Genomic DNA, 26178 nt, shown 5'->3' with positions numbered 1-26178 from the left:
TAGGGAAGAGGCTGGGGCAGCAACACAGGAAAGGCTTTCTCTGCAGATCCAAGAGAGGAAACTATCTTTGGAGCCAGAAAGAAAAGACCTTGGGATACTTTCCTCTTCCCCCAGGTCCTTTGTAGCAGCGGGCAGCTTCTTCACACTGTCTGTTCAGGAGGTCACTTAGTGGCTGGGGGGATGGGCCTTGTGGAACAGTTACAGGACAGGACACTGGAAGTCTTTGAAGGTGTTGTGGGGTGTGGCCACAAGCTCCTAGCTGGAGGAGCCCACCTCTGGGGATGTCAGGTAGGAAGGGAACTGCTCTGGCTTCAGCTGAATTTGATGATAGTTCTTGTAGATTGTTTCCATGAGAGTCTTTCTCTTGCTGTAGGATGACCAAGCCTGGGGCTCCAGGACCAGGATGCCCCTAGGATTTAGGTGCCAGTAGATCTGGCAAAACACGCACTTCAGCCCCACGTCTCTCCAGTTGAAATGCACCCACCTGTTGAGGCTGAGGCAGAGCACCACGTCTTACGTGAGTGTTTGGGCCTGCACCAGCTCATCTCGATCCAGTGCAGTTACCTGCCCTGGAGAATTCTCTGCTGAACTTAAAAAAAAAAAAAAAAAGGCACTAAAACAGGCGATGTTGTCCAACTTCCACTTCCCCCGAAATGGCCAAGTCCTGCTCCAGTTTTTATTCCCACCTTATTCTCATGTGTTTGCTCTACTCCAGTTATATATGTCTACTTTCTGTTCTATGAATAACTCAACTCTGCTGCCTCCACCTGTACCTTACCCTTCAGCTTCTCTCCTGAACATTGAATCCTACTGTAGCCTTTCAAGGTCGCTTGCTTAAATACAACCCCCTCCATGATGCCCGTCTTTAGCCCCATCAGAGGTGAAGAACTCTGAGGTCAAGGGGCCTGAATATCATAGCTCTGTCTCTTACCAGCTGGGTAACCTTGGGCAAGTCACTTAACTCAGGACTTCAGTGTTCTTATCTGTAAAACAGGGATAGTAGGACCTGCTGAGCTTCTATTTGTGAATTGACATGAAACTCAAATAAGAATATACGTAAGCACTTTGTAAAACTGTCGAGTATTATACAAATCAAAAGTTAAGAAGGTTCTGTTTAGCACAATCTGTAATGTAGATTTTGTGCTGTAAGAGTGGAGAAGAATTCTGGCTGGGAACATTCATTAAGGAGGGGGTAGTAGTGAATGGTTGGAGACTAGAGCAGTAGTTGTCAAGCATGGCTGCAGCTGGAATAACCTGAAGAACTTAAAAAAAATACTGATGCCCAGTACCACCCCCAGAACTTTTGATTTTTTGTCTCGGGTACAGCCTGGTGACTTTGGATAGCTCCCCAGGTGGTTTTAATGTGCAGCCAAGGTGAAGAACTGCTGGAGTAAAGGAACTTTCCTGGGCTCTGCTTTTGTTCCAGGTGCTTTATATAAAGTAACTCATTTGGTGAGGAGAATTCTCAGGTGGGGTTGTTTCGGTGGTTGAAGGCACAGAAACAGGAATGAACTGGGCACTTTGGAGATGCGGAGTGATTACACGAATGAACAGAGAGAGAGGTGCCGGAGATGCAGGTCTGGCCCTGATTTTGAAAGATTTTGTGCACTCTAGGCAGAGGAGCTTAAGCTCTCTCTGGGACCTTGTGAAACCAGTACAGGCTCCTGAATGGCAGCAGGGATAGGGTTGTAGTCTAAGGCTTGGAATGGTGGGGGAAAAGACCAGTGCTAGCACTGGGCATGGGAGACATTGAACAAGAAGAGGGAAGGAAGACTTTGTTGTTGCTCAGCTATTGTGGGTGAAAAGACTGTGATAATTCCAAGGAGTTTAGTCCAGGTGACTGGGAGAAAGGTGGTACCAGGACAGGTGAGGAAAAGATGAGTACCATGTACTGAAGTTTTAAGTTGATGGTGCTGACAGTGCAGGATTGGTTTTGGGGTGGGGGTGCATTCACTACTGAATTCCTGATCCTATTCTACCCCCAGGAGTTCTCTTATTATTGCTTTCCTATCCTAGGGTCGACCAATAGATAGCCTTCCCTGTGATCCTGACTTGGTGTTAATTTTTGCCTTAACCCTTCTTGTTTTTCCTCACCAGTTTGGGGGGAAGCTGGTTACCTTTGGCCTCCCCAGCACCCCTGCCCATCAGGTGCCACAGCCTTGCCTCCGCCTAGTCTTCATCTGTCAGGTCACCACAGAACCTGAATTCCTCATGCGGTCAGCTGAGCTGCAGAAGGGCCTGGGATCAGGAAATCTCCTGAATTACTGTCAGAACAAGATCTGGCAAGCATCACTGCAAAGCGAAAAGATGCTCTGGCAGTTCCTGAAAGTAGGAAGCCTGAAGCCTGGCTACTCAGAAGTGTTTCTCCAAAGTTGGGCACCCCAGCCTCTGTCAACCACCACCACATGGCCCAGATTACAGAGGCCCTAACCCCACTGGGATTTTTCCTACATGGTACCCACCCCAGGCACAAAATCTTCACCCTTTACCCGAGGCTCAGAGACCATTTATGGCTAGGGAAACTGAGGAGTACAAGTAGCATTTGCCTTTTTTCTACTGTTGCTGATGTCCTGGCTACTTTATCGGAGCCAAGGTGAAGGCTTTCACAGTGTCATGCCACAGGGCAGTTAAGGTGATGGGAGTGGAGAAGAAAGAAAGGGAAAGGAAGGGAAGAGGGTCAGCTGGAAGGCTTTGAGTTGTTTCAGGTAACCCAAGGCAGGTTATTGTGGTGGGACTCAGGGCTCAAGTCCCACTCTACTCTGGAGGCATGGTTTCAGTTGCAGCATCAGTTTAATTTCAGGTTGCTTATGACACCATGATGAGTGCTTTATGTGTCAAAGGAAGTGAGCATGTGAGAGGAGAGAGCTGAAGAAAGAAAGAAATAACTGGACAGGCAGTGAGAGGATTAGTCATATCTTTGGGATTATAGAGTAGAATGCAAAAAGAAGGACAGGGCCTGTCCTGGGGGGTCTGAGAAGAGCTTGGAGTCTGTGCTTCAGATATACTAGAACTTTTTGCTTTGTTTTGTTTTTGCAGTATGCGGGCCTCTCACTGTTGTGGCCTCTCCCGTTGCGGAGCACAGGCTCTGGACGCGCAGGCTCAGCGGCCATGGCTCACGGGCCCAGCCGCTCCGTGGCATGTGGGATCTTCCTGGACCGGGGCACGAATCCACGTCCGCTGCATCGGCAGGCGTACTCTCAACCACTGCACCACCAGGGAAGCCCTATACTAGAACTTTATGAAGGTCCATACCAGGAATCTGAGAAGGAGAAAAGGATCTGAGGAAGATCATCAACCATAGAATGAAGCTAGAAAGAGATGTGGGAAGAAAATAGTAAGAAATAATGCTATTGTAGGGCTTCCCTGGTGGCGCAGTGGTTAGGAATCCGCCTGCCAATGCAGGGGACACGGGTTCGAGCCCTCGTCCGGGAGGATCCCACATGCCGCGGAGCAACTAGGCCCATGCGCCACAACCACTGAGCCTGTGCTCTAGAGCCCGTGAGCCACAACTACTGAGCCCTCATGCCACAACTAATGAAGCCCACGTACCTAGAGCCCGTGCTCCACAACAAGAACGGCCACCACAGTGAGAAGCCTGTGCACCGCAACGAAGAGTAGCCCCCACTCGCCGCAACTAGAGAAACCCCATGCACAGCAACAAAGACCCAACGCAGCTGAAGATAATAAATAAAGAAAGAAAGAAAGAAAGAAATAATGCTATTGTTATAAGCAGGATACAGGTAGTAGCTCCAGGAATGGTGGGGTGGGAAAGAGGAGAGGGAATAATTGGGAGTTCAGCCTTTACTCTGCTGAACAAAGGAGGCATTGGTGCCCATAGGGCAGAGGGGAATCTGATTTAAAAACTACGCAAGAGCTGTCCATGATGATGGTCCTGAAGCTGAGTATGGATGAACATTTCCAGGAGAAGATAGAAGAAGAAGGGGGCCCTGAGAGACTATGAGAAAGATCATAGTAAAAATTCATGGTTCAGTGTGGGATAAATGAAGGGCCCAGGCCAGCTAACCCATTAGGGTAGGGCTTCAGGAAGCCTTGGCCCTTAGTATCTGGAACACTGAGTGGGTAAACTGACTTCGTTTACTATATCCGTGCAACTTCCACTGAGGAGTCTTCTCACCTAGCCGTTTAGACTCATAAGACTACTGAAGGCTCACTTGGCATCAGTCTCCTCAGAAGGATAGAGGACAGGAACCAAGCAGGGCAGCATCAGGGAGCATCAGGTGGTTCTCTTCTGTGGGAGTCCTTGTTACAGTCCATGAGGCAGCTTAGAGTTCTCTCCTTCAGCTCCCCAGGTGCAAGAAGATGAGATATATATCAGGCTGGTGTGCTAGCTGCCCTGGCTTGGAAGCTCCAGGCCCACAAGAGCCAATATCTCTTGTACAAACTCCAAAAGCGTAGCTTCTAGGGTCCCTGCAAGGGATCTGTTTAGTACAGGAGTCCTTGCTATCAGGGAAGCCCATAGCATGGTGTCCACCCCAATTATTTATAGTTTACATAGTTCTGGTCCAGATGCAATTTACCAGTCACAAGCTGTGTTGCCTAGAAACATAGCTGACATTTTTATCAGGTTACCAGGGCAATAGATCTAGGAAGTCAACTGAAGGTCAAGTTCTCATTGCAGAAGGGGGAAAGGGTTTGTTAACACATCTGCCCACACCCCAACAGGAATCAAGTCTGGGGAGAAATAGGGAGAGATGATGTTGGCCTCAGTGAGCACTTCTGGTAGTACAAAGAACTACATTTGAGGGTACACTGGCACAGATGTCCAGCTGGTGCAGGAGAGCGTCTTTCACATTCATTTAATGGAGACTTCTGTGTTCTGTGGCTCCTTAGGTGACCTTAGAGAAGGACTCCAGAATGAAATTCCTAAAACTATTAGGATACAATAAAGATGAATTTCAGAAGAAGGTAAGCTGCTTTCACATCAGAAATGTGCTTGATGCAGAAAAGAGAATCCTGCCAGTGGAAACCATCTCAGAATACCTCTTCCATTAATACATATATGAGCATTTTACCTCCTGAAGGTAGTCCCTTTCCCAGGAAAATACCTCAAGGATCTTAGCGAGTCCAGTTGGTGGGGTATGGAGGTGGGAAGAAAGCATAATGCTTATTTGACCTCGTGCTGGGAAGAGTGGTACTCATAAGTCTCTCCCTCCAGGTGGCCACATGGTTGAAGAGTGATTTGGGGCTGGGTGAGAGCCCTCAGCCCAAGGGGGTTGACCTCAACAGTAACAGACAACAGGCCTTTTGCATCCAGGTGCGGTAGGAGCACAGCCAGCCTAACCTAGGGTAGCATAGAAGATCTGCCTTTAGGGTATCTTCCCCTTCCTAGCCCTAAGCTTTGCTCTCAGTAAGTGCTCAGCTTCTGTGGAAGTCTTCAAACTCCTCATTCATTTAAAACCAGAGTGAGACACAGAGACCTAAGCTTTTAGGCTAGGGGTAGAGTTGTGTTTTAACCATGAAGTAGAGCACTTCCCAAACCATACCTGCTTATTCTTTTAACTTTACCCATTAAGGGCCACTCTTTTTTTTTTTAAATTAAAATATAGTTGATTTACAATGTTGTGTTAATTTCTGCTGTATAACAAAGTGATTCATATATACATGCATTCTTTTTTATATTCTTTCCCAGTATGGTTTATTACAGAATACTGAATATAGTTCCCTGTGCTATACAGTAGGACCTTGTTGTTTATCCATTCTATATGTACTAGTTTGCATCAGCTAATCCCAAACTCCCACTCCATCCCTCCCCACCCTTCTCCTTGGCAACCACAAGTCTGTTCTCTATGTCTGTGAGTCTGTTTCTGTTTTGTATTGATAAGTTCATTTGTGTCATATTTTAGATTCCACATATAAGTGATATCATATGGTATTTGTCTTTCTCTTTCTGACTTACTTCACTTAGTATGATCATTTCTAGGTCCATCCATGTTACTGCAAATGGCATTATTTCATTTTTTATGGCTGAGTAGTATTCCACTGTATATATGTACCACATCTTCCTTATCCATTCACCTGTGGGTGGACATTTAGGTTGTTTCCACGTCTTGGCTATTGTGAGTAGTGCTGCTGTGAACATAGGGGTGCATGTATCTTTTTGAATTATAGTTTTGTCTGGATATATGCCCAGGAGTGGAATTGCTGGATCATGTGGCAACTCTTATTTTTAGTTTTTTGAGGAACCTCCATACCGTTTTCCACAGTGGCTGCACCAGCTTACATTCCTGCCAAGAGTGTAGGAGGGTTCCCTTTTCTCCACACCCTCTCCAGCATTTGTTATTTGTAGACTTTTTTAAAAAAATAAATTTATTTTATTTATTTATTTGTGGCTGTGTTGGGTCTCTGTTGCGGCGCGCGGGCTTTCTCTAGTTGCAGCGAGCGGGGACTACTCCCACACTGAGGGAGGAGACAGAGGAGCGGCCTGAACTCTGGGAGGTCAAGCCATGTTGTCAGGGACTAGAGTGCATCCCTCTACGTTTAGTAGAGGGCATTTATGATCCTCTTTTACTTTTTCTTGTCACATCTCAGTGCAAGAGCTTTGCCCTTCACTGCAGAGCAGGATTAACCTCACTGTTGTCTTAAAGCCACTGAAGCTACTTGTTCCATAGCTCATGGTCCCCCACCTGTTGTCAAGCAGGAGGAGGAGGAGCACAGGGAAGCTGTGCCATTTAAGAAGTTTCTGTCTCTCTACAGACATGCTGGGAACTCACTTGGAGCAGGAGGGTGGCAGGGCACTAACTTCTGAAGCCAGACTCTGTTACGTGTGCTCAGGAAGTGTGGAGCGGCTGGTAGAGTGCTGGGCAAAATGCCCCCGGGCTTCATCCCCCATGGCTCTACAGGTACCCCTTCTCTGCAGGGCCCTGGTCCCCCACATCAGGCCTTTAGGAGGGGCTAGCAGTGGAGATTGCAGGGACATCAGAGGTGAGTCTTCTGAGTAACCAGGCTGGAATCAGGGTATTAGGGAAGAGATTAGGGCCCCTAAAGTCTGGGACCTTTTCCATGGATAAGCTATCATCTTCCTTCTTTCTCAGTCAAGGGAGACTGAGCAGCAGCTGCTTAGATATTAACCGTCGTAATTTTTCCCCACTTCAGGTTTGGGTGTATAAGTTTACATGATATTTGAGTAATTGTGAGCTTGGGCCTTCTATTAGCTTCTGTGAAAAGTTCTGTATCTAAATTGTACCAGATACTCTGTGGGTACCCAGAGAAGGTGGGGGTCACAGACTCATGCGGAGACAAAGTCACACATGAAATAAGAGTATAACAGAATCTGAAGTTGATGATGTATTAGCATAAAAGATAAAAAATCCAAAAAGAAGAGGCAGAAATGTATAAGAGTGTAAGACTCAAACGGCTTGGGAAGTGAAGCCAAGTGGCCTTTCTCTGACTGTCATGTCTCTTATATATCATATATCATCACCTGCTGCCTGCACCCGGCTATGGCCAGGTGCCCTCACACCCATAGCAGGGAAGTCCTTGGTTGAGCTGCCTGGGCTTGGAGAGCAGGATGTGCTTTGAAGAGGGCTGACTGCCCTTATCCTTGTCCCTATAGGACCTGATGGAGAAGGTGATGGTCCTTAACAGGAGCTTGAAGCTACTGTGGGGTGCTGATGGGGTGAGCCCAGGCCCTGCCACAACCTACAGAATCGCTCAGTATGCCAACCTCCTGGCAGCCCAGGGCAGCCTGGTCACTGCCATGAGCTACCTACCCAGTGACAGTGCTCAGGTGAGTGGGGGCATGTGGAGAGAGCAAACCATTTCATTTAGTCATCTAACACTGGCTGAGCACTTCCATGTTCCAGGCACTATGCTAAATGCTGAAGCTCCCAGGATAAATAAGATCTAGTCCCTCAGGAGGTTCACAGTGTCTTGGGGGAAAATCAGATGTCAATAATTTATCCTGCTATAACAGAAGCTTATACTAAGCACTGTGGGACTTCACAGGCAAGGGGCTGGCTTTGTCTGGAGAAGTCAAAGAAGGCTTCCCAGTGGTTAAAACATTTGAGCTGGACCTTCAAAGAGAAATAGCTTACCAGATGTCAGGCATTCTAGGCAGAAAGAACAGCAAGAAGGAAGGCTTGGCAGGAATTAGAGCCCTTTTGAGTCCTCTAAGGTGGCTGAAATGTAGAGGGTCGGCTGAAGTTTGAATGCTATGTGGAGCCAGGCTTGTAAGAGGGGTTGTTTGCTTGTTTTAACTTTACTTAACACAGTTCTTCATGATTATAACTTTTATAGCCACCAATTCAGCAGCTGTGAGATTGGCTTTTTCATGCCCAGGGTTCTGGTGTCTTGGGCCAGCAGTCTCCCCCTTTCCCCTTTCCCCGGGTTATTGTGGGAGCTGCTCCCCACTCTCAAGAGACATCATCTCCCAGACTGGGATTCCACTCTTCTCACCAGGTAAGATCTTGCTTGTTCATTCATTCAAAAATACCTGTTAAGTGTCTACCAAGTGACAGGCATGATTTTAGGCACTTGGAATATATTAGTGAAAAAAATGATGAAAATTCCTGTCTTCATAAAGTATAGATTCAGTTATTTTTCTAATAACTGTTTATTGAACAACTACTAGGCACTTAAAACAGAAAGGTATACAAACCATGATCCTTGCCCTTAATTAGCTCATAGTCTAGTCTAGGAAAGATAGGTAAAAATTAACTACAGTAAAATTCATAAATACCATGATTGGGATATGATTAAAGATTAAAGAGCCATGAGATCACACAGAAGAAAGCGATTTACTGGGGGGATGGGGGAAGTTCAGGGAATGTTTCAGAACGAGTATGATGTTTGATCTGAGTCTTGAAGGTTAAAAGTTATTTAGGCAAAGGAAGAGGTAAGGAGGGCTATTTCAGGCAGAGGGAATGGCATCTAAAAGGCAGTGAAGGGAAAGTAAGCAGAGCCCATTTGAGGAATGACTAACATTTTAATGGGGCTACAAAACAGGTGTTTGTGGCAGTGGACTGAGTTAGATGAAGCTGGAGTAACAAGTGGTAGTTAGATCAGGAGAGACCTGGCATTCTGTGTTCAAGAGTTTAGACTTGAGGGACTTCCCTGGTGGCGCAGTGGTTAAGAATCCTCCTGCCAATGCAGGTGACACGGGTTCGAGCCCTGGTCCGGGAAGATCCTACATGCCACAGAGCAACTAAGCCCATGCGCCACAACTACTGAGCCCACGTGCCACAACTGCTGAAGCCCACGCACCTAGAGCACGTGCTCCGCAACAAGAGAAGCCACTGCAGTGAGAAGCCTATGCACTGCAATGAAGAGTAGCCCCTGGCTCTCCGCAACTAGAGAAAGCCGGCGCACAGCAACGAAGACCTGACACAGCCATTAATTAATTAATTAATTTAAAAAAGAGTTTAGACTTGACCCTGAAGGCAGGCAGGAGCTATTGAATGGTCTTATGCAGGGGAAGGACTAGCTATGTGTCTAGGAAGGGCAAGGCTAGAGGTGGTTAGGAAGCTATAGCAAGAGATAATGAGGGAATGAAAGACCTGAAACTAGAGAGTGAGGTTAGATTTGAGATATTTACTAGGTAGAATTGACAGAAACTGGTGATGGTTAAGAGGAGTGTGCTAAATGGGGGGACTGACCGCAGTGCCCAGATGGATAGGATGCTGTTAATTTATGAGACCAGGAGCCTACTAGAGGGGAATAAAATCCAGGGAGATTGTAGATAAAGGTATCAGGTAGAAAAGTTCTGATGCTTCATCCTGTTCCACCTTTAATTCCCACCCTAATTTTCTTTCCTCCCTCACCTTCTTCCTCCCTCCTCCTTCTCCTTCCCTACTTGCTGGCTCTCCCTCCCTCCCCTCTCCCTTTCCTCTCTCTCTTTTCTATAATTACAGATTCACAGGAAGATACAATGAAATGTATTGGGAAGTCTCATACATCTCAAGCCCACCACATCCCATGCCAGTGTCCCACACAACCACAATACAATATCAAGGCTGAGATATTGACAGTAGTATAATCCACAGATTCAGATTTCACTGGTTTTACATGTACTCATTTGTGTGTGTGGTGTGTGTAACCATGTAAGAATTTTACTTTTCATCTTTTTAACAGAGTCCTTCACAGAGCAAAAAAATTTAATTTTATAAGGGCCAGTTTATGAAGTTTTCCTTCTATGAATCATGCTTTTCATGTGAAGTCTCAGAGCTCTTAGCCTAGTCCAAGGTCCCCCAAATTTACTACTGTGTTTTTTCTAGAAGTTTCATAGTTTTATGTTTTACATTTAAGTCCATGTTCCACTTTGAGTTAATTTTTGTGCAAGTGTGAAGTTTGGGTCAGGTTTCTTTTTTTTTTTTTTGCCAATGGATGTCCAGAATCATTTATTGAAAAGGCTGTTCCTCTTCCATTGAATTGATTTTGCTCCTTTGTCAAAAATTAGTCAGACATATTCGTATGGACTTATTTCTCAGTTCCCTGTTCTGTTCCACTGATCTGTGTGTCTGTCCTTCTGCCAGTACCACTCTGTCTTGATTACTACCTCTGTATCAGTAAGTCTTGACATGGGGATTAGTAATTCCTCCTACTTTATTTTTCTGTTTCAAAATTGCTTTGGATATTCTAGAGCCGTGTTCTTTTCAAATAAATTTTAGAGTAAGTTTGCCTATGTCTAAAAAGAAACTTGCAGAAATGGACAGGAATTGCATTAAAACTATAGATTAATGTAGGGATAGTTGACATCTTTACTATATTGAGTCTTCCCGTTCATGAACATGGTATGTCTCTCCAATACTGTCTCCATCAGCACTTTATAATTTTCATCATACAGCTCCTGACATGTTCATTTCAAACATAAGTATTTAATTTTCTCTTGAGCAATTTGAAATCAAATGGTATTGCATTTTTAATTTTGGTTTCCACTTGTTTATTGTCAGTGTATAGAAATGTAATTGGTTTTTATGTGTTAATCTTGTATCACGTGACTTTTCAATGCTCATAAATGAGATTCCTGAACTCATTTATTTGCTTTAGGAGTGTTTTGTGGATTCCTTGGGAATTTCTATGTAGATAGTTATGTCATCTGTGAATAGAGACAGTTTTATTTCTTTTTTTCCAAATTGTATGCCTTTAATTTCTCTTGCGTTATTGTAGTACTAAAATAAGAATGTTGTTTCCAGTCTTAGAGGGAAAACATTCAGTCTTTCACCACTAAATATGATGGTAGCTCTAGGTTTTTTGTAGATGCTCTTTATGAGGCTAAGGAAGTTTTTCCATCTATTCCTGGGGTACTGAATCATGAATCAGTGTTGAACTTTGTCACGTTTTTTCTGCATCATTTTATATGATCAAATGATTTTCCTTCTTTAACCTGTTGATATGGTGGATTACATTGATTGATTTTTAAATATATCATGATATACATTGCATGACCTGGGGTAAATCTCATTTGGTTGTGGTATATTATTTTTATATACATTGTTGGATTTCATTTGCTAAAATTTTGCTGAGGATTTTTGTGTCTAAGTTTATGAGAAATATTGGTCTGTAGTTTTATTTTGTAGTGTTGGTATCAGGGTAGTACTGACCTCATAAAGTGAGTTAGGAAATGTCCCTTCTTCTATATTCTGGAAGAGATTATGTAAACTTTGTGTTAATTCTCTGAATGTTTGGTAAAATTCTCCAGTGAAACTATCTAGGCCTCGAGATTTTTTTTGGTGGGGGGGAGCTTTTTAATTACAAATTTAATTCCTTTATTAGTTATAGAAATATTCAGGTTTTCTATTTAATTTTGGCTGAGTTTTGGTAGTTTGTGGTTCTTGGGGAATTGGTCCGTTTTTTCTAAGTTGTCAAGTTTATGAATGTAAAGTTATTTGTAGTATTCCTTATTATCTCTTTAATGGCTGCAGGGTCTGTTTTAATGTTCCCTGCTTCATCCTTGATCTTGATGAATTGTGTCTTCTCTCTTTATCTTTGTCAGTCTTTATAAAGGTTTATCAGTTTTGTTGATTTTTTTTTTTTTTTTTTTTTTTTTTTTTTTTTGCGGTACGCGGGCCTCTCACTGTTGTGGCCTCTTCCGTTGCGGAGCACAGGCTCCGGATGCCCAGGCTCAGCAGCCATGGCTCACGGGCCTAGCCGCTCCGCAGCATGTGGCATCTTCCCAGACTGGGGCACGAACCCGTGTCCCCTGCATCGGCAGGTGGACTCTCAACCACTGCGCCACCAGGGAAGCCATTGTTGTTTTTTTTTAAGAATTAGTATTTTGTTTCATTTTCTTTGTTGTTTTTCTGTTTTCAATTACTTACCTTTCTTTTCCTTTCCAAGTGCTGACCCTTTTTTCTCTTCTATCAGGTTCCATCTCCATCTCCAAGGCCAAGGATTTTTATACCTCCATCATCACTTGTGATGCCCTTGACACCTTCCCGTCCTAGCCCTTATCAGGGCTCCAGAATGCAGAATACAAGTGACTACAGGCCATCTGGGTTCCAGGAAGCCTAGTCTTTGCCTGTGGTCCCTGGGGTAAGGCCTGGTGAGTGACTGAGTGGAGACCTGTCTAGGCAGAGCACAGAGGAAAACATCTGGCATGGCCAGAATGGATTTGGGAGGCAGTATGTCTATCTAGTGAGAGGAGCTTAGAGTTTGAAGTCTGAATTCTCAGTACTGTCAGTTACTGGCTTTGTACCTGTGGGCAATATACATAGCCACTTTGTTTCTTTTGAAAATTGAGAGTGGTTGTTATGTTGGTCATTTCAACCCCACAGGGTTGTTCTGAGGGTCAAATAAGGAATATAGTTAAAAGTACTTTGTAAATGGTAGATCTCCATACACATGTATTAGTTATTTATTATTATTATAGTTTTTTTAAATTGCTGCTTTATTCCTCTCTGATGTGCTCTGAGTCTCCCCCAAATTGAAATTTGGTGGCAAATGACCTGTTTCTATCCCATTTCAGCTTTATCTCAGCCGCGGCTGTCAGGAGGGCAAAGGGTGCAAGCTCCTAACCCTGTGGGATTCCCTGGCACATGGCCTCTTCCTGGTCCACCCACGGCACCCCCAGACATTATGCAGGCTGGTTCTGCCTCCCTGCCTGAGACTCCTCGATGGCTCCCTCTGCTTCCTGTGAGAGCACCAGGCTTCAACCCTATAAGCTCCCAGCCGCCAGCCCCTCCTGTCACCTCTGCAGCACACCCTCCAGGAGGGCCAGGTGCTCCATGTGCCGATACTTTCCCAACCACTGGCATCTTGACTCCTAAGCCAGGTCAGTCTTCTCCCATGGCCTCCCTCTCCTCCCCTCCCCACTACCACCTTGGGAGTCTCTTTCCTCAAGCCAGTGAACTGGGGCTGGAGAATGTCAACTCAGAGTGTGGCTGGTCTGTGGAGGGAGGTGTGGCAGACTCCAACTAAAGTAATTTTCCTGGTCTTCAGACCAAAAATTACAGTGTTTTTGATCTTGCCCCTAAAATACCTCTATATTTATACTATTCAGGATCTCAGGATTCCTTGGAAAATGCTCCAGTGCCCAGGGGAAACCTCCAGAGGAAAGAGGTCAACACATCTCCCCCCACTCAACCCCTTATACATTCACCGATGACCCACACTCTAGTTCCGTACAGAAAGCAGCCTGGTCCTTCCCGTTCTGCTTTCCCCACGCACTCTTCTCCCCTCAGCTCCCTCCTCTTTCCTTCTTATACACATTCACCATCTTCTCACTTCCAGGTTCCCCACGCACTATTCTGTGCCCTCGTTCATTCATAATTTCTGCCACTCCCTCAAAGTAGGGCCGAAGGAGTCTTTCAGCTTAGACTCACGTGCCTTTCTTTTCTCTCTCTTTAGTTGCCAGAGACATTCATGCCCCCAGCACCAATTACTGCTCCAGTTATGTGCCTCACCCCTGAGCCACGAGGGGTCCTTTCCTCACAGCCTACTGTCCCCAGTGTGAGTCATGCTCCCCCTGGAGCCCCAGGAGAACTTAGCCTGTAGGTGACAGGAATGATGTGTTTCCCTCCTCTTGGAAACCTTCTTTTATTGGGTATAGAAAAGCAGGGAGCACGGTAGATGGCTTCATTCCTCAAGTTGGAGGCAGACTCTGGGCTGAAGGAGATGGGGCGGGGGGCAGATACCAAGTGTCTCTACTGCAGACAAGGGAGGATGCCCCTCCTCAGCTCTGCTCTGCTCTAGTGGGAGCAGTGTGACCCCCAAGTCACTGAGGACTAGTCCTGAGGGGAGCCATGAGCAGGACAGCTTGCTTCTCTCTCCTGTGTCCCTGCTCCCTGCTCAGCAACTTTAGCGGCCACCTGCGAAGATGGACAGGAAGGAGCTGCCCCCTGAACATCAGTCCTTGAATATCAGCTTTGAGGTGCTTCTGCAGCGCTGCTCCCTGTCTGCCACTGACATAGTGAGTCTGAACCTTCCCCATGATGCTCCCCTCCTACCCTAGCTGGTCCCAGGACCCCTTAGCTGTAGACCAGTTTCTTATGTGACTCTTCTTACTGTCCCTGGACATGCTGCCTGTATCTTATACTTGTTTGATGTCCATGTGGAGTTGGGGAGGACTTGTCTGGTCTGGAGGTTATCTCCTTGGCAGCAAGACCAAACAGCACTGAGACTTAGATCTTGGAAAGGCCGCAGGGAGTACTGCAAGGAGGGTGAGACCAGGAGTGAGGAGACCTGCCATTCATTCCTGGCTGCATCAGCTTGAGCAAGTCACTTGGCCTCTTCAGGTCTCCTTTTTGTCCTCCGTGAAATGAAAGAGCATTAAGCCATTCTAGCTCTAAGGTACCGTGATTCTTTATGGTTCTGTGTAGTGTTAGGCATAGTAGCTGGAATTAGAATCCATTTCCTTCCCTGCAGAAGACAAAACAGAAGCTGGATGAAGCAGCCCAACGTCTAGAATGTCTATATGAGAAGCTCTGCAAAGGGACACTAAGTACAGGCAGTGGTGCTCCTCTGCCTCCTGCTCTTCCACCTTCACCCATGGCCTAAGGGTGCCCAGTGTCCCTTCCTATGGGCCTGACCGAACCTGGGTTCCTTACAGAGTGTAGACATCTTGCCTGGACTGGGCTCTAGAACTTAAGTCCTCTCTTCTCCCTTCCATGCCTCCAGGGTAGGGGCGGGGTTGGGCTTACTGACTGCGCAGTAATCCTTCCACAGCTCTCGCCTCCTATCCTGGCTGGGCTCCACGAGGTTGCCCGATGTGTGGGCGCAGGACGCTTTGAGCGGGGCCTCGCTGTGCATGCTCAGGTGATGAGCTGCAGCAGCTTCAGCGAGGTCTCCAGCTTCATGCCTGTCCTGAAGTCCGTCCTCACCATCGCTCATAAGCTACACATCTAGACCAGGCAGCTCCTCTTGCCAGGAGGCCACTTCTGCTGTTACTTAACTCCTTCCTGCAGGAAAGGGGAATTTTGGAATAGATTCCGTTTGTTTTTCCTAGCCCTCTTCCCTTGCTGCCAGGTATATGATGCTGTAGGCTTGGCTCCAAACAGGCAGAGTGCCTGCTCTCCACCCCTTTATGCGTGGCCCTCTGGGATCTGCGCAGGGCTCTCTCAACCTCTTCTTCACTTTCCCTAAAACTGTACTCCAACAGGGCCTGGCGCAATGTGTCTTCTCCCCCAGGGATATTCTAAGTGGCTTCTGAGAGGATGAGCAGGATCGTTACTTCCAAGTCTACCTCGACTGTACCCGTCTTGTGGGTCTTTTGTCTTTCCCCTTCTGTGGGTTATGAGCCTGACTTTACCTTTTCCTTGCCTCTGACTTCATATTTCCAGGTTCATACTTCTCTGAGCCACAGAGGCTGGGGTAGAGTTGACTGCTGTTCACCCTTTGAACAAGTCATACACATGAGGGATGGGTGCTGAGCACAACGAAGAGAAGGAACTCAGACCCTTTTAAGAAGGGACCTCTCAACTGCCAGCATTGTTAAGGGTGGGCTAGGTGAGGTGGAGGGTGGATGGGATACCTTTTGCTGAGAGCTGTCTTAGGCTATGGGATAGGAGCAGAGGGACCACTACCTGTGTGAAGTGGCCCCTGACTCAGCCTGCCTGATCCCTTGCCCAAGGCCTAGACCACTCATTCTGTGATTAGAAGCCAGGTTCTGGAATAGGAGCCATATTAATGAAAGAGTCTTCTAGCACTGTTCTTCAAGGCTTGGAGGCCCTCTTCCCCCAGCCCCACACTTCTCAGGGCTGCCTTCTCTGGCTGCGCTTTCATGGTTGGACTCTGCATTTGAAGCACTGATGTACTTTATGTGCAATAAAGCTGCTTTAGTTTGGTTTCCTCTGTCATCTCCCAATTATTATCTCCTCTAGGTCCTATTTTGCTCTTATCTGTCTTCCCAGTCCTTTTTGTTCTTGTTCCCTATACCCTAATAAGGCAGGGGAGAGGCTTAGGGACAGATAGGAAGTCAGGAGAGTTGAAGAAAGGAGGTGGCACTGAATTAGGCTCTCCTTGCAGCATTTATGGTCACTCTGCTCTGTGTGTGTATGTGTGTGTGTGTGTGTGTGTGTGTGTGTGTGTGTGTCTCCATTCGTGCCTGACATTCAGCTCCAGGGTCTTCCCCACACCACTTCAGGGCTGAGCTCAGCTACACAAAAGGGGCTGGGTGTGAAGCCAGGGGTACGATCTCTAATCCTGTTGTAGATCGCATCATGTCTGCGGGCTAGATGTGTGTGTTTGGGAGGAAAGGATTGTTAGGCAGTATTTGTTTGTAAAGCCACTTGCTCTTCAGATAATACTTGCACTAACTTCTATTGATGAAGCAGTGTGAGCCCCAGCAAAGTCCTTTCCCAAAGTGTCTTTGAAGCCAAGAGCCCATTGAAGGGAAGAAAGGCCGGGAGAGGGGATTAGTTTGTTCAGCAGCTGTGAATTTCAGTGGGAGGTTGATGAACTCTGAAGTCTTTGTTTAAATTAAAGGTGGGGAGAAAAAAGCCGCTGCTGGAGCGAGAGCCTCACTTGGGGCCCTGAACTAACACAAGGAGAAGTCTGAGCTGCGGGGAGCTGTGTACTGACTGCGAAGACTTTTCCCAAACACTTTTCGGGAAAGGTGTTATGAGAAGAGAAGGGGGCGGAGTGGGGGATTAGCATGTGAAATGAAGTTTTCATTGACTCCGTGGGGGTAGAAGGCTATTTTAATGGCATTTTGTTCTCTTATTTTCTCTTCTTGAGCTCTTTAGAGATATTGTTTTGCTAAGGCAGGCTTTCTTCCCCCTTCTTTCCAGTCTGCGGATTGCCTCTATGGGAGCCAACATAAATATTTCTCCTCCAGGAATGCGGGTTAATTAAAAGGAAATGAATGAGTGGAAGCATCCAATCCAGACCCACAATAGGCGAGTGCCCTGGCCTGCCCTTCCCTCCCACCACCACCAGCAACGCCAGCGCTGAGCACGACCCTGTCTCTGTCTTTGCCCTAACCTGCTGCTAAGGCCAGTTGAGGCTGCGATTCTTTTCAAGAAAAGAAAGCCCTGCCTGTGTGTAGGCTCACAGGCTAGGGACAGGAAGGAGACTGTGTTTTGTCCCCTCCACCCAGCGTCCTTGTCACTTCTCAGGACCTCCCTCTGCTTCTGTCCCCTGGCTGAGACAGATGGACTCCTAAAGAGCACACAAGAGGAGGGAAGGGGCCTGGGTTCCAGGATTCACCCCACGGTACCTTACTAGTTGGTGGAACAAGCCACACATCTTTCTCAGCATCAGTTTAAATCTGTAGAACAGAAGGTTTCACTAGCTGACCTCGAAGGTGTCTTCCCAAGCAACCGGTCTGGTTGTCCACATTTATAAAGGGGAACACAGCACTGGTGATTGATTATAAGAGAGAACATACACTCCATGAATGCAGAAGGTCAGTGTGTTGTTCACCACTGTATTTCCACTCTGGTGTTCATTGAATGAATAAATGAATGAATAGATAACGCAAGATGGGGAAAAAAAGCAATCCAGATCTAAGGTAGCTCAGTATTGTTTTCTTTATAGATGCAAATGAAATGTGGTATCAATCATATCCATTTGGGAATACAAAACAATAACGTATGAAGGAACTTTCTGGCAGCATGACATGTTTCAAGTACTGACCTGGAGTTATCAAATGTGGAGCACAATAGTTCTCCTACTTGTATGCTGAGAGACCTCCTGGAGAATGTCGCTTTCCTTTACAACATTGTACTTTTATATTTTCTAGCTGCCTTGCCAGATTTTCTTACTGTATACTATCAAGTGATTCTGCCAAGTGAGACAGCCAAGTTACTACATGCTGCTGCTTCATTAGGGACGAAGAGTGAGTTGGGAGATTCAAGAGGCCCAGATCAAAGCTGAGGGAAGGAGCAAAAGGCCTTTTGCTGATGAAACTGGAAATGAAGCACTAGGAGACCCTGAAGGGAAGCATGTCCCCTGTAAGGAGGGAAGGGGACCTCTCTCCTCAGTAAGTGTTAGTGGGACCAGAAGATGTGTAGGGATGAGGCCAGGGATTTGAGGTCTGACCTGGCCATTGTGTCAATTTGGAATATGGGAGCCTTTCCACTGTCACTGGTCGGCCTTTAGAGCCTCCACCCATTTTACCCACTTGGAGCCACTCCTCCTCTGTGCTTTCTCCTGCTCTACAAGAGGTGAGATGAAGTTGTCTAGCATTTGACCAGTTCTGCTTCGGAAGGGCTGTGGGGCTACCTGGTGCCTATGACCCAGGACCAGCCTAGGGGAAGGGGGATGACTGGCAAGCTCCTTGGGCTGCAGAGGGTCTGTCAGGGATTAGTTCTTCCCTTCCCAGAGCCCTATTTCACCAAGTCCCTCTTGTACTACTGCTTTCTGAGAAGAGAACCAGAAGACTCAAGCACAACCAGCAGCAAGGTCTTAGCTATTCAGTGAATGTATTAGTGGAAGATTTATGGGGATGATTTACTAATCCTTGGCAGATTAACCTCTGTCAGGTCAGGATAACTACTTAGGCCATCAGGGAAGTGAGGCTTACAGGAGGATAGTATCCTGGCAAGGTGGGAGGGAAGAGAGGACCTAGAGGTTATATCTTATACATGCTCTTCCCCATATCCCCAAGAATAAGTTCAGTACCTGAAAAAAAGGCACATGTCACAGTGACTGCAATAAATTAAGGTTCAAGGTGCTGAACTTCCTATTAACAGTTTCATTACAGGAAGTTTATGTATTGAAGGAAAGTATCCAGTGCCTGAATCCTGCCTGTTTGAGAACCAGGTTAGTGAAAAGGAAGGGTCCCAGCTTCTCCTTCCTCATGACCTGTCTTCAGAGGTGCAAACCAGGGTCTGAATGGGAAATTAGCTTTATTTATCTCAGTCTTGGCTCAGGGGAATAAGATCCTTTGGGGAAAGAGAAGAGGTAAAGTTGGTTGCTAGGAGGCTATAGGTTAGGAGCAGGGAGGAGGTTACTTTAAAGGGTAGGAAATGACTGGCAGTCTGCCCTTACATCATTCCTAGATGTCGTGGGTATGTGTCTGGAGCACCTTGGGTGATTGTCTAGGAAGGTCATTGCCCCACTGGCAAAGTCCATTAGAGACATGGTATCACAAGGATGAGTGGCACCCTTGGTTTTCAGCAAGTGAGCATTCTAGGGTTCCCATTTCCTCCATCTTCAACCCCTGCCTCTAGGAACCAGCCTCCAAAGACATGCTTTTTCCTGGGTCAGTTTCCTCAGTATCCCTTCAGGGAAGGAAGGAAGGAAAAGGGGGAGAGAAAGCAGAGATTCCTGGGGAGTCTATGCCAGCAGTTAGGGAATCAGAAGCACAGGAGGGCCTCTGCAGAAGGAAGATGTGGCTATGGCAGAGAGCTGGCAGCAGAAAATTGAGGGGTATGGGGGGAGGGGGGAAGACGGGTAAAAGAAAAAAGCCGTGTTTTCCCTGGGCCCTGCCTATCACGGAAGGGCTCTTCCAGTTCCTAAGCTCTCCACAGGCTAGTCCAGGCGTTAGGGCAGGTGGGACCGGGAGAAGGAACGCCTATTCTCTTTCTACTCCAAGGAAGATCAATAGCTCAGAATCTCAGGTTTCTCAGACCTAAGTGGTGAGCGGACGATGCAGACAGCGTGAGGAGAGAGCAGAGGAATTGTGGAAACAGGTTGGGAAGTGGCAAGCACAGGAGAGATTGCAGCGTCTCTCTCCCTCTCGGGATCCCTGGCCTTGGTAGTGTGGGGTCCCTATTCCCTAGATTCCTCTACTGCTGGGGTCTCTAAAAGAAGCCAAGGACAAATTGGGAAAGGAGAGTGGGGGAAGGGGAGCCTTAGGGTTTTCTCCCGGGTTTGTGCGCCGCGCCCCCCCGCGGCCGGTCCGCGCGACTGCAGAAGTACTTGGTGACCCGGCGGCGGCACTGCTCGCAGCGGACCGCGCAGCACCAGTGGAACTTGCAGTTGCAGCTGGACACGGTCTCGGCGCGGCGCTCCTCCACCGCTAGCCCACAGTCCCCGCAGAGCCGACGGCAGCTTCGGCGCTCCCAGCGGCCCAGAGACCGGCCGCGCCGCAGGCACTCTCTGCCTTCTGTGCCCAGCAGTCCTAACGTTTTGTTCTCCAGGCAGTAGTCTGGGGAGTCCTCCAGGTGCACCAGCTCCCTCGTGGAGATGGAGCGAAAGGTGTCTGCGATGGCGCCGCGGCCCGCCGCGCTGTTGCCAGCACCCTGCAGCAGGTCCACCTTGAGAGCTGCGTGGTACTTCTCTTTCAGGTGCGCGCCCACCTCTCGGAACTCAGGCAGCTGCAGCCAGCAGGTCTGCGTGGTGCAGCTGCCAGACACGCCGTGGCACTTACACGTGCGTTTCATGGTGCCCTTCACCGCCTGGGAAGAGAGCTAGGAGTGAGCGGGCCAGGGATTAAGCGCCTGGGGAGTGTCACCCTCTGGCGGATTGCGAGGATTCTAGCTAGTCTACGTGCCAGCCGCCTCGATGCCGCATTTTCCCAGTCTGATGAATGAATTGAACAGCCGTCCGCACCTAGGGCTGGTAGTGGATGGAGCCAGCTGCCTGACCCCCGGAGCTGCAGGACTCACCTTGCGGCCAGCCTCGTTGTTGTGCAGGTTCATGGCTGCCCGAGCATCCTGTCCTGTCTCCAGGGCATCGACGAACTGCTTGGATATTGCCTCTCCGAAGCCCACGTTGTCGCTGCAGCCTCCCCATAGCCAGCCTTGGCCCCCTGGAAAAAAGGCAGTGGGAAGAAAGGACGGCCTGGAGCCTCCCGGGCTGCTGGTTCTAAGTGGGTTTGGGGGATCTGAGGTGGGGAAGGGTTCAGGTGGGGCGAGTGCCCTGTCTCCAAATTAGTTTCACCGTAGATTTGTTTTTGCCACCTTTGTGCTCCTACTTCCAGCTTCAGCCAATCCCACGTACCAGGACATAAGTAGCTGCCAAGTGAGGCAGGTGCCTGCTCACCCTGTTACTATGTTTCTGGCCTTTGGGCAGAGTATGCAGACCTCCGCCAGCGACTGACGTCTGGAAGGGACATGATGGTGCAAAAAAGGTGAGGAAAGCACAGCATTGAGGGGGAGAGAGAATGGCAATTGAGATAATATGGAACAGCAGTTGGCAGTTGAGCTGCAGGGCAGAGGGTTGGAAAGGATAGTGGAGGTAAACAGTGGAAAGGAGACAGGGATAAGCAGCATGGAAGGGCGTTCCCCTATGTTTGAGACAGTAATAGGAATGATTCTGAAGGCAGGTTCTTCCTTTATCATTATTGTGTTTAAGTTAAGGAAATCACCCAGTCAGAGAAGGGTCCCCAGCTACATTTAGCCTGGTTTGTCACTGTAGGGTTTGGGCTCAAACTGGTTCGCCCTGATTTTCCTCAGATTTAGAAAAATACAACTCTTGTTCACCCCACCAAGTACCCACCAAGCTTTTCATTACTTAAGTGAACTTCATTGGGCTGCCCTATCCACCCTCAAGATCACTACTCACCCAGTTGCCCATTGCGGGAGTCATCACAGCCACAGTTGTCAAAATCCCCAAGGCTGCAGTTTCTGGTCAGAGTGTACATAACCCCGGCAGAACTGATGGCATGTACAAATGCTGTCTCCCGATTAGCTGACAGGAACCAAAAATTGAGTGAGTTAGAGGGAGGAGTTACAGCCCAAAGACATACCTTTAATACCATCATTATACCCGCCTCTCCCTGCTCCATTCTATTTCCCCACCTTTATAATGTACCTTACTCTCTTCCAGGGTCTGCTCTAGCCCTGGTCTCAGCCCTGCTCTTCTTCCTTCCCATCTTTTCAGGTCACACATTTTATGACTGAGTGGCTAGATTATTTGATATGGGTGAGATTTAGGTGGGAAAGAGCCCAAGAAAGAAATGGGGGAGAATCTGAATGTCAGGTTGTAAAGAACCCATCCCCACTTCCTCCTGGAACATTGGAGTCTGAGAGGCAGGTGCTAGCTAGTCCTGAAAAGAACCACTGATTGGCAGCTCTTTCATTTCCTTGCATGGCCGCTTTTTATCTTCTCCATGGGAATCCGGGCTCCAAGTCAGTTCCCACTTGCCCTGTACCTCTCTGCTAAGCCTGATGAAGGAAGGTTCTAAGAGGCATGAAGATTTACAACCCTTACCTACCTTATTTATATTTTGAGGAAGCCTTTAGCCAGCTGGGAGACTGAGGGTGGTATAGGATTGGGGATGAGGCAAGGTCCATTTGTTGAGCAGTGAGGGTGTTGGGGAAGAAAGAAAAAAGCTCTATAGGTAGGAAAGAGGAGCTGGAGAAGGAACAGAGAAGATGCTGGAGAGGGAGATGACCTGAGAGCAGAGACCAGCTGAGGAACAAGGGTGTAGAGGAGGCAGGGGGCCATCCCTGGAGAGTGGGGCTCTAACCTGTGGCCAGGGGGTCCAGGGAGCTGTGGCCGAGGCTTTCCTTACCACTGCGAAGGCCGCCATGGCTGGACAGCTGCAGGGCTCTCTCAGGGCAGTTCCAGCGGTCCCAGGCAAACTGGTATTTGCATTCTTCAATACCACTCTGGGCACCAGCTGCCACGCTGCTGGAGTAGATCAAGTAAGCCTGCAGGGACACAGGGATCAAACTTCAGACTCACAGCAACTGAACTTGGGAGGCATTTGCACTAAAGTGGCCAAGCACCTCTTTTCCTGTGCACTCCCATCCCTCCAAAATAATGACAGAGTAAGCACTTTAAATATGCTTTTAACATCACAAATAACATCACAGATAAACTTAGGTAGAAACCTAAGCCTCAGAGAGGTGATGTAAAACAGTTTGCCCAAATGTTTGAAGTAGGAATGAAAATCAATTTCATTAGACTCTAGACCTCACTGCCTCTATTCATTATACTATTCTGTCACTCCAAAATGAGCCTCAATTACATAATTCATGAATTTTCAGACATTTTCATCCTACTACTAGCTTAGAAGAGAACATTTTGTAAGCTGGAAATGTCCTTAGAGGTCATGTAGTACAATGCCAGCACTTTAAAGATGGAAGACAGCCTCCCACCCTGCGCTAAGAAGGATGGGTGACTGTAGCCTGACACTGCGAAAGAAAACTTTTTCTGGTTCTGGAAATTCTGGCCATAAATTCAAAGTCAGTATTCCTGAGTTCTTGTCCTGTCTCTGACACTAGTTTGCTGTGTGGTTTGGGGTGTGTCCGTAACCATTTCTGTGCCACAGTTTTTCTGCCTATAGTATATACAGCATAATAAAAGATATAATAAAAGATATTGACATGTGTAGTCTTCAATCAAGAAGCTGAGTGAAATCCAAATAAATCAAAGGAATTTTTTTTCTTACCTTTGGACCAGTCATCAGGAAATTGTTCACTGACCTGGAAGAGAGAAAAACCACAGAACATAATAGAGATACACCAATTCATTTCTGCTGCCAAGAGTTGTGAGAATTACTTCAGCAAATATGCAGGCACACCTCAGAGATATTACTGGTTTGGTTTCAGACCACTGCAGTAAAGTGAATATCACAATAAAGCCAGTCACGTGAATGTTTTGGTTTCCCAGTGCATATAAAAGTTATGTTTACACTATACTGTAGTCTTTTAAGTATGCAATAGCATCATGTCTAAAAAAATACAATGTTAAGTGCCTTAATTAAAAAATACTTTATTATTAAAAGTGTTGTCACCTGAGCCTTCAGCGAGTTGTAATCTCTTTGCTGACAGAGGGTTTTGCATCAATGTTATGCTGCTGACTGACCAGGGAGGTGGTTGCTGAAGGTTGGGGTTGCTGTGGCGATTTCTTAAACTAAGAGTAAATTTTGCCGAATTGATTGGCTCTTCCTTTCATGAATGATTCCTCTGTAGTAGGCAATGCTGTTTGATAGCATTTTGCCGACAGTAGAACTTCCTTCAAAACTGGAGCCGATCCTCTCAAACAGTGCCACTGCTTTATCAACTAATTTATGTAATAGTCTAAGTCCTTTGTTGTCATATCAACAATATTTACAGCCTCTTTACTATGGGTAGATTTCATCTCAAGAAACCACTTTCTTTGCTCATCCATAAGAAGCAACTTCTCATCCATTCAAGTTTTACCATGAGGTTGCAGCAATTCAGTCACATCTTCAGGCTCCACTTCTAATGCTAGTTCTCTTGCTCTTTCCACCACATCTGCAGTTACTTCCTCCACTGAAGTCTTGAACTCTACAAAGTCATCCATGAAGATTGGAATCAACTTCTTCCAAACCACTGTTAATGTTGATCTTTTGACCTCTTCCCATGAATCATGCATGTTCTTAATTATCTAGAATGGTGAGTCCTTTTCGGAAGGTTCTCAATTAACTTTGCACAGATCCATCACAGGAATCTATCTATGGCAACTATAGCCTTATAAGATGTATTTCTTAAGTAGTAAGACTTGAAAGTGAAAATTACTCCTTGATTTATGGGCTGCAGGGTGGATGTTGTGTTAGCAGACATGAAAACAACATTAATCTCACTGTACGTCTCCATCAGAGCTCTCAGGTAACCAGGTGCATTGTCAATGAGCAGTCATATTTTGAAAGGAATCTTTTTTTTCCCTGAGCAGTAGGTCTCAACAGTGGGCTTAAAATATTCAGTAAACCGTGTTGTAAACAGATGTGCTGTCATACGGGCTTTGTTATTTCATTTATAGAGCACAGGCAGAGCAGATTTAGCATAATTCTTAAGGCCCCTAGGATTTTCAAAATGGTAAATGAACATTTGCTCCAATCTAAAGTCACTAGCTGACTTAGTCCCTAAAAGAGAGTCAGCCTGTCCTTTGAAGCTTTGAAGCCAGGCATTGACTTCTCTCTAGGTATGAAAGTCCTAGATGGCATCTTCTTCCAGTAGAAGGCTGCTTCATCTACACTGAAAATCTGTTGTTTAGTTTCGCCTCCTTCATTAATTATCTTGGCTAGATCTGGAATCTGGATAACTTGCTGCAGCTTTTATATCAGCATTTGCTGTTTCCCCTTGCATTTTTATGTTATGGAGATGGCTTCTTTCCTTAAGCCTCATGAACCAACCTCTGCTAGCTTCAAACTTTTCTTCTGCAGCTTTTTCATCTCTCTCAGGCTTCATAGAATTGAAGAGAGTTAGGGCCTTGCTCTGGGTTAGGCTTTGGCTTAAGGGAACGTTGTGGTTGGTTTGATTTTCTATCCAGACCACTAAAACTTTCTCTGTATCAGCAATAAGGCTGTTTCACTTATCATTCTTGTGTTCGCTGGAGTAGCACTTTAAATTTCCTTCAAGAACTTTTCCTTTGCATTCACAATGCAGCTAACTGTTTGGGGAAGAGGGCTAGCTTCCGGCCTATCTTGGCTTTTGACATGTTTTCCTCACTAAGCTTAATAATTTCTTGCTTTCTTGATTGAAAGTGACTCTTGTTTTCATTTGAACACTTAGAGGTCATGGTGGGGTTATTAATTGGCCTAATTCCAATATTGTTGTGTCTCAGAGAATAGGGAGGCCCAAGGAGAGGGAGAGAGATGGGAATGGCTGGTGGGTGGAGCAGTCAGAACCCACACATTTATTGATTGTTTGCCATCTTATCTGGGCATTGTTTGTGGTGCCCCCAAATAATTACAATAGTAACATCAATTTTTTTTTTTTGGCCGTGCTACACAGCTTGCAGGATCTTAGGTCCCCTACCAGGGATTGAACCCAGGCCCATGGCATTGAAAGCGATGAGTCCCAGTCACTGGACCGCTAGGGAATTCCCACATCAAAGATCACCATGACAAATATAAAAGTAATGAAAAGATTTGAAATATTGCAAGAATTACCAAAATGTGACACAGAAACACTAAGTGAGCAA

The 26178-nt window shown here is 46.6% G+C and overlaps 2 protein-coding genes across 2 annotated transcripts in view; one reads left to right on the top strand and one right to left on the bottom strand.

Annotated features, from left to right (window-relative positions):
• SEC31B (SEC31 homolog B, COPII component) overlaps positions 1 to 15300 on the top strand; it is a 26749-nt gene extending 11449 nt beyond the window's left edge. The window contains 14 exon segments of the mRNA XM_007470454.1: positions 556 to 559; positions 2098 to 2328; positions 4852 to 4926; positions 5177 to 5280; positions 6659 to 6860; positions 7574 to 7747; positions 8257 to 8418; positions 12322 to 12499; positions 12923 to 13228; positions 13457 to 13515; positions 13804 to 13905; positions 14249 to 14365; positions 14821 to 14896; positions 15107 to 15300. Of these exon segments, the coding sequence (XP_007470516.1) occupies positions 556 to 559; positions 2098 to 2328; positions 4852 to 4926; positions 5177 to 5280; positions 6659 to 6860; positions 7574 to 7747; positions 8257 to 8418; positions 12322 to 12499; positions 12923 to 13228; positions 13457 to 13515; positions 13804 to 13905; positions 14249 to 14365; positions 14821 to 14896; positions 15107 to 15300 (1984 nt within the window).
• Positions 15301 to 20192: 4892 nt separating this feature from the next.
• Positions 20193 to 24203, bottom strand: WNT8B (Wnt family member 8B). The gene is made up of 6 exons (XM_007470341.1): positions 24185 to 24203; positions 23681 to 23715; positions 22799 to 22937; positions 21847 to 21972; positions 20949 to 21091; positions 20193 to 20738 (listed from the first exon to the last, which is right to left on the bottom strand). Exons 2-6 carry the CDS (start codon positions 23693 to 23695, stop codon positions 20193 to 20195), a joined length of 969 nt encoding a protein of 322 aa, XP_007470403.1. The 5' UTR covers positions 23696 to 23715; positions 24185 to 24203.
• Between the last annotated feature and the right edge of the window lie 1975 nt (positions 24204 to 26178).

Source organism: Lipotes vexillifer, unplaced genomic scaffold (assembly GCF_000442215.2).
Source record: "Lipotes vexillifer unplaced genomic scaffold, Lipotes_vexillifer_v1.1 scaffold916, whole genome shotgun sequence".
NCBI classification, from domain to species: Eukaryota; Metazoa; Chordata; class Mammalia; order Artiodactyla; family Lipotidae; genus Lipotes; species Lipotes vexillifer.
The sequence above is the reverse complement of the archived record's forward strand: the minus strand, read 5'-3'. Positions and strand labels throughout refer to the sequence as shown.

Excerpts from the sequence above, each read along its gene's own strand:
- WNT8B (XM_007470341.1), bottom strand. Across the intron at positions 21,092-21,846 it reads CTCCCGCAATGGGCAACTGG|GGGGCCAAGGCTGGCTATGG; the intron begins GTGAGTAGTGAT and ends CCTTTTTTCCAG. Across the intron at positions 20,739-20,948 it reads ACAACGAGGCTGGCCGCAAG|GCGGTGAAGGGCACCATGAA; the intron begins GTGAGTCCTGCA and ends CTCTCTTCCCAG.